This window comes from Limulus polyphemus, unplaced genomic scaffold (genome assembly GCF_000517525.1).
Source record: "Limulus polyphemus unplaced genomic scaffold, Limulus_polyphemus-2.1.2 Scaffold1212, whole genome shotgun sequence".
In the NCBI taxonomy this organism is placed as follows: Eukaryota; Metazoa; Arthropoda; class Merostomata; order Xiphosura; family Limulidae; genus Limulus; species Limulus polyphemus.
The window spans coordinates 292,544-304,399 of NW_013666822.1; the positions used below are offsets into that span (position 1 = coordinate 292,544).

General features: G+C 35.9%; 2 protein-coding genes across 2 annotated transcripts; both read right to left on the reverse strand.

The window, feature by feature from the left end:
• Positions 1-4,981: 4,981 nt before the first annotated feature.
• LOC111086578 lies at positions 4,982-6,285 on the reverse strand. The gene is made up of 3 exons (XM_022389938.1): positions 6,039-6,285; positions 5,637-5,878; positions 4,982-5,473 (listed from the first exon to the last, which is right to left on the reverse strand). The coding sequence occupies exons 1-3, from the start codon at positions 6,283-6,285 to the stop codon at positions 4,982-4,984; spliced, it is 981 nt and encodes a 326-aa protein (XP_022245646.1).
• Positions 6,286-6,423: 138 nt separating this feature from the next.
• On the reverse strand, positions 6,424-7,188 carry LOC106462625. Its single transcript, XM_013922568.1, has one exon. It carries the CDS (start codon positions 7,186-7,188, stop codon positions 6,424-6,426), a length of 765 nt encoding a protein of 254 aa, XP_013778022.1.
• Between the last annotated feature and the right edge of the window lie 4,668 nt (positions 7,189-11,856).

Sequence of the window (11,856 nt, forward strand, 5' to 3'; positions counted from 1 at the left end):
GTCACCGATGACTTTGTATACCAGGGATTAAAAATAATTGTCATTTCTAAATAACAAATAATAATATGATAAAGTAACCTTTAGCAACAACGCAGTTTAATATTGGGTCTGGGGGCCTGTTCAGATTGACGGCCTCCCCTACATCATAGAAATTATAGTTTTTTATTTCTCTCTAGAGGTACCACGCATCCAAATCTATATACTACTAAAACTCTAAGATTGTTTGTGTGTGTGCTTGTCTGTAATTAAATACAGCAAAAACAGTGCACACTACCACCATATTTGTAATGAAATGAGAATAGAAACAAAATAAAGCAAGTATCGTTAAAATCGGGTCACGAGTTACAGAGTTAGCGCCGTTTTTCGGGTCACTTTTATAAAAAGTTCTAGATGAATTTAGGTACACTAGATGGCGCCACATATCGGATTATCTATCTATCTATTCGTTTTCCACTGATGAATCACTTTAAAATATCTTCTATACAACAGTATATGCACAACAGAAATTAAATTATGAGATGAAAATGTGTTATAACGGCGCGTAAAAAGAACAATAAAATGGACCTACAATATTATTGACTATTTGCAAATAGTAACTATGGAGACGAGGTAATAAAATAAAAATCAAGTCGAGAACAACAACAAAAATTTATAAACGAAAACCTCTCGCCGAGCATTGGCTGTTATATTATTACCCTGTCAATGTTCCCATCTTCATTAAAAGGCATAAGATGACAAAAACAAGATTTTGAAGAATCTATCTATATACTACTAAAACTCTGAGATTGTTTGTTTGTTTGTTTGCTTATTTTCTCAGTCAGAAAAACATTCACACTACCGTTCGCGCTCTTTACGAAACTTCTTACTTCACTTTTTTGAAAAATGATATATATTTTCTTGAATTATGAATAACACGAATGGATTGAAATACTTAATTAAATTATTTCAAAATAAACCTTCATTTGGGTGCAATATTGAAATTAGCTTGAATTATTCATAACCTCTGAATAGTGGTTGACCCAACGGGTCACGGTGGTCTAGTATTTTTCTATATATGAAATATTAAAATTGTCCAAAATATTTTTAAATACTAGGGGGGGGGACAAAAATATGATAATCTCTCCTCAAAAATGTTTGAGGGATAGGCCCCCATGTCCCTACTTGTCTACACTCCACTGCAGCAATTTGAAAAATAGTTTGCATTGATAGAAGCTAAGCATTGACGTGTAATGTTCTTTTATATTATTTTTAATGGAACAGAGAAAATTGAAGTTTTCAAAGTATGCCTATCATAGTATGATCTTTGATCCCTTTATTAGTGTAATTGTTATCACAGAGTACGCTGGTAAATACCACGCAAACAATAATATAATTTATATTAAACATGTTTACTTCAAGTTATCTATATCTATATATTTCTAATTTTGTTTTTATCAGGCTTAGTTCTTAAGACTGATTGATCAAAATACGTAGAAGCTTTGCTAATATTTTGATGGCTTGTCATTCAAACGTTTCAGAAATCGTAGTCAACTTTGGTCGCTGTTAGTTCGCGTACAATAAATGGTTAGCTAGTTAGTTTGCTTGTTTGTGGCAAAGCTACTAAAGTTACATACCACAGTCCCTAATTTGGAACTGACAACCAAACGGATGGCAATCAGCTGGCAGTACCCATCGCCAATTCTTGGGCTACTCTTTACCAACGACAAGTGGGATTGACCGTCACATGATAAAAACGTAAACATGTTCGGCGCAGGGTTTCAATCCCACAGGTTGCGAGTAAAGTGCCCTAACCAACAGATCATGCCACACCTATAACGAATTAAAACTCGTTTGTATGTAGAATTCGTCAGTTTTGGCGAAGAACTTCTTACGCTATTTATTGAATTAGCTTTTATGAGTTAAGTTTCCACTTTTTTTGGTTATAATTATATATATATCTTGATGATAAATCAATAAATAAAATGATAAATAAATGTACCGACATTTGGTTAGCACGATCTAGCATCAACCCAAGCATATCTCTGCCTTCTTTGTGAAAAGGTTAAGCACGAAATATTTCTGTTATTAGAAAACAAATAAAAAGCTAAAAACTACTTACTCTTATTATAATTATGTGAAACATTAACAATATAGAAATATATGATAAAATATTTATTTTAATGAAATTGTCTACTTATCATTCAAGGGATGCTAAATGTCCTGAAAGACAAATTTGACGTCGTTGTATGCGTTTAATTACATTTAATAGAAGATATTAATTGATTTAGCAATTTGATTTCAAAGGAACAATTTACAAATAGCAGCACGCTTAAGAAATATATGCGTGGAATCTCGGTTAATTCTAAAAATATCGGTAGAACCAAATTTTGCTTATTGCGTGTAACTTATCTAGTGTAACTTAATTTTGTCATATTAGAGAAAAGAATTCTGATATTTCCAGATTGAAGATAGTGTTACGACAGCGGAGGTCACGTGACCCTAGTAACACGTCATATTCTCGAACGTTCCTGCCCCTTCTTGAAGCCTCGAGAGGTTACCAGATATGCGGTATTCATGTATATAAGACCGTTAAGAAGTGACGGCAACAATGTAAGGTAATTGAACTGCAGACAGAGAGAGACTGACGATTTAGTGGTACAATATTTACAAGATGGTAGAAAGGTGTGAAAAGAATTGGGTGGTACAATATTTACAAGATGGTAGAAAGGTGTGAAAGGAATTGGGTGGTACAATATTTACGAGATGGTAGAAAGGTGTGAAAAGAATTGGGTGGTACAATATTTTATCCCCCACTGTATTATAGTAACAATATATGTATAAAGAATGTTTATCCTTGTTCTAGTTTTAACGAAAATGACATTTTTTGTATATATTTCATCATCTCCTGTAGGTGGTCCTTGATTAGAATTTTAACTTATGCATACTTTATTTTATATTCAAATCTTTATAAAACCATAAAAATTGAACCATGCGAAAAAATTGGTTCTCGAAGAACTATTCTACATGATCAAATGTCTGAACCTGCGACTTATCAATTGTGATGGTTAAAGCAATGAATTTTATGGTGAAGGAAAAATATAACTTTCCTTTAAAAAATGCTTAGAAATGTTTTGACTACATTTTTAAAAATCTCTTATTCAAGGTGAAAAACATCAATAATAATGTAATGTATCGCCATCTGTCGGGTTGAAGAGATATTTAAGTTCTTTTTGACATATACAATCACTGGTGTTTATTATGTAATATGATATTATCCCTGATTTAATCTATAATGTATTCCTATCTTCCCGAATATTCAAGAAGCTTATTGTAAATATGATAATAAATATAAAAAATAAACATAATAATAAAAACCTAACACACAAGTGCGATTTTACTAGGATTTGAACTCGAGACTTCCAGATAATAGGAAAGTAATATAACACAGTAACGTCCAGCCACTTAATCTACTTTTAACTAATACTTCAATTCCGTAATGTAAACTATCCCGTTATTCGGGTTTGTTTTTGTTTTTTTTCCTAATATTGAAATATCTTGCTCTAAACATGATGAGTTAATAATTTTAAAAAATATAAAAAATTCTTGCTGGATTAGGATTTGAACTCAAGACTTCAGATTGAGAAAAACCACTGAACCAATTTGAACGTTACTAAGAAAGAGTCGAGCCTTACCGACAGTGAGAGCTTTATGAACATACAGAGGCTTTTATTATATATGATGATATAACTATATAGTAACATGGTCATAGTTTCTGTAAATCTTAAGTAACTATTACATTTAGGTTCAAAATTAATTTACTATTAGGTTAGTCTCAATTGCATGACACAACTACAGTAGTGTCGTAGCAAATATCCAGTCGTTATTTGAATTACAAAATGCATCACAAGTACTAAGCGGTGAATATAAAAATTTCATCTTAATTAATTGTACAGTGTACGTAACTTTGGAATACCTGTATCCCATCAACGCCATGACGTGAACAGTTTTTCAATAAACTAATGAACAAACATTATTTAAATCAAGGGCATGTACAGGGTGTCCCAAACGTATGTACCCATAGGGAAAATAGACAATATATTGTTACGTCTCCGTTCGTTAATTGATTTTCCGTAACTTCGTTCCGACGAAACTTTAGCGACACAAGTCCTTACTTAATAAAACTGGTTTATTCTTTCTGAATATAACTTTACCGATACACTTATTTTCAGCAGTCGCTCTATAACAAACGCTATAACAACGAACTTCAACAATAGTTTCTGACTGCAGTTCAATTACTCACTACCTACACACATTCTGTTACGTCACGCCGTGACCATCTTATATATGCCAGACCACCCCCAATCTAGCAAATGCTAGAGCACTCCGAAAAGAACAGGATAGTTCTAGAAAATAGAAGTATTTCACTAGTCACGTGACCTTGCTGACGCAACAATATTCTTAAAGTTAAACAAACACATTTCTAATGTCAGTTGTGCATATTTCTGGAAAGAAAATACCCTGATGGCAGAGTATAACAAGAATCGATATGTCTTAATTGCATGCAACTTGAATAATGAATAAATTAAGAATAAATTGTGTATTTTTCGCTATTGGTCCAGACTTCTGGGGCACCCTGTACATTTTGAGATAGTAAGTGTTATCGATTTAACGATGCAGAAAAGCAATTACAAATGCAATAGTATTGCTTTCTTCAAGATATTAAATGTAAAACATGCCCATTTCAGTTGTTATTTATTAAGAAAAGAACGGTATTTAGTACGAAAAACATGCATTTCTCTCTGGTGTTTGATGTTTGAAATACATCTATTACCTAATCAACAAAGTTTTCAAAGAAGGGGTATATATTTTAAAACAAATAAAAAAACTTGAAAACTGTATTTTAGTAAGTTCAGAAAAAAAATTAAGAAATGAAGACTGAAGTATACGTATAGTTTTGTTTGTTTTTAATTCCGCGCAAAGCTACATTCAATCTCTCATTCAGTCACTCCTGTATCATCGTGTTCCTCAAGAAGCTCTTGATGAGTTTTAGTTTGCTAAAAGATCTCTCAGCAGATGCTACTGTAGCTGAGAATGTGCAGAATATTCGCAGTGAAATACATACATTTGGAAAAATGCCATCTAACTTGTACATTTTTATTGTTTTTAAGAGTTGATATGGCCCCATATCTTCACCAAAGTTTGATGCATGTATTGCCTTAAGGTTCTCCATTTCCTCATGCATGGATTCTGAGAGATTGTCTGGGTATTTGTCCACTAATCTTGCGCGTGCAAGTTTGAGTTCCTCTTCTGTCATGCTTCGATATTGCCACAGAACGCAGAACAACCTATTAATTGTGTTTGCAGAGTCAAACCACTTTGACACTCCGTTAATCACCGAATCAATGACAACAAAGAAGACATTCCGTTTGAATTCAGATTCAGGCTCATCAGAACCATCACAAGGATTTTCTAGGACGTTCTCCCCTTGTTCATCCTACTCCTCAATGACAATAAGTCTTGCTTTTTTTTTAACTTTCCATTTTGATGGTAGATGGGGTTCAATTTCGATTTCCTCAGCAAACAGTTTCGCTTCATTTAAAATCTGTGGCCATTTCCCATGTAGATCTTCAAGATCAGTCAAAATTTGAGACCTTTACATCCACTGTAGCATCTCTTGCCCGGACGATCTGATTTTTCCTGTCGTTCTGTGCGAGAATCTTCTGCAACATCGATGACATAAGGATGCAAATGAAGGATGACACGTAGTTGATTACACCATTGACTTCATTAGTGGTTTTTGGCATGAGGTTTAGAGACAGAAGTTTCTTTAGTGCGAGTCGTATTTCAGAAAGATGAGCTGCAAATGGTCTCCCACTTGAGAATAGCCTGGCGCTGAGGACTGGAAGAAAACAAATTGTAAACTGTTTGCACTACTCAAAAAAATTTATCTCCCTCCATGCAACATGATGCAGAATTTACTCCACATAAGTTTAGTAAATGGCAGGCACATGGAGAATAAATGCACAGTGGATTAACAGCAAGTATGTGCTGTTGGGTACCATCGTACTTGCCAGACGTGTTGGGAGCATTATCATAACCCTGTCCACGACAATCTTTAATAGGTACCCCAAAATGCTTGAGTGTTTCCATAATAAGGTTTGCTAATTCAGCCCCCATATTCTTACAACAATCAACAAAGGTTAAAAATCGTTCTGGAACTGCAAATTTGGTATCATCCTTGGCCAAATAACGAATGATGAACGTTGTCTGCTCCACATGGCTATAATCTGATGTTGCATCAACCATGATTAAATAATATTTTGTGGCTCTTATTTCATCCAAAATGTGACTCCGAAAATAATCTGCGCAGTTACTGATGAATTCAATTGGAGATGATCCTTAGAGATAGTGAACTTAAAGCCGTTCATCTTTTACTTGAGAAGCTCATATCTTTGCAACATATTTGGCTAGAACTGGATCGTAATTGGCCAGGAGTTCAATGATCCCCAAGAAGTGCCCATTATGAATGTCGCCAATTCGCTGGGATGAGCCACGGAAAGCAAGTCCTCTTTGGCCAAGAAAAAATATTACATCAATTATCCTCGTAAGTATATTTCGCCATTTCTCAGTCTCGCTCATGATTACTTTGTGAGACATCACATCAATCCCAGTATCACTTTCTAACCTTCTCTCCAACTCACGCCATGCTAGATAACAGTTCTTGTGTGCTGTACTGTTTTCATGTTGAGGCAACCTGTCAAATAGCTTTTTCCATTTCTGTTCTGTACCCCAGCCTTGTTTGGATGCCATGATCGATCTTTGCAGTTGTGAGCCCACTGTATGAGAGAAAAGCCTACTAGGCAGGCAATACAAGGACTGTTTTCCAGGACTGAATACAAGCGATCGTCTGCTCTCGCTTTCGCCATTTGGTGTTCTGACTTTGAGAACAGACATTGGACATTTTCGTCCTGTAAAATCATTGAGGAAATATTTTGGGTGTGGCAGAGGCCCTTTCCGAATCATGTCTGCTATACATTCTTTAGTTGGAATGTCTGATGAGCAAAGTCCAATATCAACCCCATATGTTTTAGGCTTGTTTTCTCTTGTGGCTTTCTTAAGCCGTCTCTGCACATGCTTCTGTCTGTGTTTCTGGGCTTTCTGGTCTAGCTGGCAGTTCATGTTGGTCTTATATGTCAAGACTACTGCCATGATCATAATCTCCAGCAGTACTGGTATTAACTGATCCTGCTGAGGTGGACCTATGTACTGGACCTGTATGCTGCTGATCGTGCTGGAAGCCAACCTCAAATAACGTCCGACAATCCCTGATCACTTCCTTCTCCCTTTGTTACCGAGCCTCCCGTTCACGCCTCTTTTGTGCGCCGGATTTGTGCTGGTAAGATGACATGACGGAAATTCTGTAAAGAATGAACAGAATTTTAACATCTAAGACCATCTCACTTTCAAGTTAAAATTGCTTTTCTGTTTTCTTTGCCATTCAAATCAACAATCCGTTAAGACAGAAATGTTATTTCCTAGACCACAAAGGTTGAGTACATTATATTAAAGGATTTTGGAACCTCATCGCGTCGTTACAGCCTGTGTTGGCATATCTGATCATGATATATCTGACAACAATGCATATTGAAAATACCCTTGCAATGTAATTTCTATGCTCCACCATCGTAAGGCCGCCGTGTTCGAGGGGCACTCTACTCTCCTTGCAAACTTTCCATAACTCATCTATGGTTTCCCAGCACCTATTTTAATAGTCTGCTCGAACAAACATCCATACATGCTGCAACCGATGACTTGATTGGTATGTGTTCATATGGAATAGCATGAATATGCATTTTATTCTCCAGTCACTTAAGGTATGCAAGAGTTGAATAGGAAGTATGAGTTGGAGCCTTATCTTGGTGAACCTATACTCCGTTGGCCTCGTTTCCATACAAATCTGGTAGTTCTTTGTGGTTCAAAAGATTCAGAACATTTGTCTAATAGAAGCAGAGTTCACCTTGGCCTTTGTATCTACTCTCCTGATCCCTAACTTGCCCTTGGTGCATTATTCAATGATGATTATGGATGCCATCGAAAATGTTTTGTAACATGCTGTGTACTATTACTGTATTCACCCATTGACTAGTAGGTTTGTTATAATTATCAATGTACCCGCTATTCTCAAGAGACTGATGAAATCTACGGACGACGTTTTGGTGTTTGGCGGCTGCTGAGAACCTGAAGTGGCGTTTCAGCAGATGAAGAACATAGACTTGAAAATGATGCTAGGAAGGTGTGTGCTTTTATATAAACGCTCCTTCACGGTCACATTGTAGTCAAAGACAGAAAGTCTCAATCCTGAAAAGATCACATAACTAAAGACTCGCCTCAGTCTGTCACTAAATGACAAGTTTGCAGCTTTTAGGCTTTGCGTCATATTACCAACACTTTGTGACTCGGTATAATTTGACAACTGGCTGATATTTTTTAAATGTTATTTCATATAAAATATAGATCGTGATTAAGTTTCACGTGAGTTTTATCGATTATTTTGTTTCAGTATCACTTACTTTAATTGGTTAGTGTCTCGAATAGTTTGTTATCGTTCAAAGTAATAACAATTTCAACTTCTGGCTTCAATGAAGTGACACCTTATGTATTATATGGATAGTCTTGCTACTTAATTATGTTAGTGAATCAAGAGCTAAGAATCATAATGTCTATTCTTTAATCAAAAAGTAATAGTTTTATAGTCAAATTAGTAGGAAATCAGTATAGTTTTTAACCTAAGTTAAACTGTTTGGTAAAACTTGTAGGGTGAATCTCATGTGTTTGTTTTTAATAATAGTAAATACACTTCGCACTACTTATGAAATAAATACTTATGTTTTGGCGTATTATATGACTGAATGAATGGTCGATGAAAGCTCATCAATACCTTTCACTTTTGTCACTGATGTTAGACAAGTTAGAAGATCATGGAGGCATCTTTCCTGAGTCATATTGTATGCAAATCCAGTAACTCAGGTAGGACCTTCCCATGAACTCAAAATTTCGAAAAATCAAGTAAGTTAATTAATTCATCCATTTGGTATTTTTTGGTATTTGTTGTTTTAGTGCACGATGGGTTATGTGGACTCTGTCCACCACGGGGAATCGAGCCTGATATTCTAGCGTTGTACATTTACCTTTCCCCAACAGGGAGACAATTCGCTCATGATGCTGATTCATAATTTTCAAGCAGGTCAAGACTTGTCACATTGCGAGATTATTATAGGCATGTTTGTGCAAGGTCATTTAAAAAACACCATTTCGCTATTTCTGTAATTTTGGCCTTTATTAGCAATGGTGGATTATGTCGAGATTTGCTCTAAAAAACAATATTTTAATCAATTTATTAAAAAAACATCTTGGTGTTATTAAAAATTTAAAGTTTATTTATTGATTATTAAGAAATAGTTATTAATAAGATTATAAAATATGACTACCACTATCATGGGACAGAGCACCAACATATCTAAGCATGGTTCAACCAACAAGTTGCTTATCCAAAATGGCTACACTCACTCGAGCCCTCCATTTTGAGGTCATCCTGGTGTGATCCCACGCCTGGACAATCATGCATAAACAGAGAGAATGCACTGAGCTGCGTCTTCTTCTGTTTGTGAGTAGTACATTAGGTAAATCGTAAATTACTTTATCACAATATCTAGCGTGATAAGCACATGCAAAAACAGACCAACAAGAAAATCTGTTTGGTTTGTTTTGAGTTTCGCGCAAAGCTACTCGATGGCTATCTGCGCTAGCCGTCTCTAATTAAGCAGTGGTAGACTAGAGGGAATGCAGCGGGTCAACACTACCCACCGCCAAATTTTGAGCTACTCTTTTACCAAAGAATAGTAGGATTAACCATTACAATATAACGCCCCCATGGCTGAAAGGGCGAACATCGTCGGTGACGGGAATTCGCACCCTCGACACGCAGATTTCTAGTCAAGCGTCCTAACCTGAGTACCAGCAGAGTTTGAATTTTAATATAGATCTAAATTTAGCTAATACTTTCCTAGTTCTAGTGCAGCCCCCCAGCGGCATGTCTGCGGACTTACAATTCTAGAAACCGGGTTTCTATACCCGTGGTTGGAAGAGCACAGACAGCCCATTGTGTAACTTTGAGCTTAATTACAAACAAACAAAGTTTAGTGCAATGAAAAAGTTACAAGTGAAACATCCATTTGAAACGTTGCGCAATGTTGATATTCTGTTCAGATATTCTGTACATAAGGGGCTATCTTCCCACACTTGTATCTAATTTTGAACTGGTAGTCTAGAAGAGATAGATAAACAACAGCATTCACCTCTAGCTCTTGGGCTACTCTTATCTGACTGAATAGGGGGATGTGACCGTCACTGTTAAAGCGCATTCATGGTCCCAAATTTATTGGCAACAACAAACCCTTGGGTTCACATTCAAGGAATCCAGGTATTCAACCACCTGCCACGCTCGAATCTAGAAGATATGAAACGTTCCCTTTAGTTCGTTATTCTGTCAATCAAGTTTATTATTAATGTAAAAGTGTAAAAACACTCAATTAGTATGCCCTTTGTTATCTTAGTGTGATATTTGTTATTTTACCTCCTGGAAAATAAGCTATTTCTAAGACCTGTAATAGGTAAGATAAGAGATACAAACAAACATTTATTACTTCAGGCTTCTTATTTACTTTCGTCAAACCATTTAATATTTTTTTAATTTGTTCGTATTATTGATGTGTTTGTTTGTTTGTTTGTTATGAATTTCGCGCAAAGCTACACGAGGGCTATCTGCGCTAGCCGTCCATGATTTAGCAGTGTAAGACTAGAGAGAAGGCAGTTAGTCATCACCACCCACCGTCAACTCTTGGCCTACTCTTTTACCAACGAATAGTGGGATTGACCGTCACATTATAACACCCCCACGGATGAAAGGGCGAGCATGTTTGGTGTGATGGAGATTCGAACCCGCGACCCGCAGATTACGAGTCGAGCGCCCTAACCACCTGGCTATGCCGGGCACTTATTAATGTGCCCCACAAACTGAGATTTACGTAAAGGAAGCATTCTGTGTAACAGAAGCAGGCCCATACACAGAATGTTTGAAGGGGGTGGTTGTGATTTGTGAGATCAAAAGCACAATCAGTAGGCAATGCACATGCTAATGCTACAGGGATCTGGGGCATGCCCCCCCCCCCAGAAAATCTGTAAAAAATATTGCTATGAGATTAAATCTGAAAGCAATTTTGCATAAAATATAATATGGCTTAAACAATTCCATGGCTGTTCACATAAAATCCACAAACATCCGAGGAAATGTCAACAAATCATATTCTGTTGCAACACTGCATGGGAAGCTAGACTTAAATTAGCATAAATATGTATATTTTATTATAGTAAATTAGTCTACTGTATTACATAACGTATTATAATTTCGAATAGCCTGAAACTGAGTTAAATGATAATTTAGATTTCGAAATTAAATAAATGTCGATATGTATCCAATTTATGATACTTGCCAACAAGATTGATACACACAGTTTTTTAAAATACAAATATACGTTAATATAAAAACAGCAACACAATTTACAATAACAGTTATTTGAAATAATGATCTATGTACAAAAGTTTTACAACCTTACAAACACTATTGAGTCCTCTATCTGGTCTGAAACTTCCTTGATATCTTATCGAGGGTTCGCGATGAGTGAATTAATTTTGAGTAGATGTATATACCATTCACTAAACAAGGAGCTCTGTGCTTTACGGTCTTCACCGGCCACACGCCGATTTATCTACCGCTGAAATTATATAATGTTTTCGTAAAAATACTAATGTCCGATGTTA

Coding starts and splice junctions, on each gene's coding strand:
- LOC111086578 (XM_022389938.1), bottom strand. CDS start 6,285: ATGGTTGATGCAACATCAGATTATAGCCATGTGGAGCAGACAACGTTC. Junction 5,879..6,038: donor CACGTCTGGCAAGTACGATG/GTACCCAACAGC, acceptor GTTTTCTTCCAG/TCCTCAGCGCCAGGCTATTC. Junction 5,474..5,636: donor CAAGAGATGCTACAGTGGAT/GTAAAGGTCTCA, acceptor ATTGAGGAGTAG/GATGAACAAGGGGAGAACGT.
- LOC106462625 (XM_013922568.1), bottom strand. CDS start 7,188: ATGGCAGTAGTCTTGACATATAAGACCAACATGAACTGCCAGCTAGAC.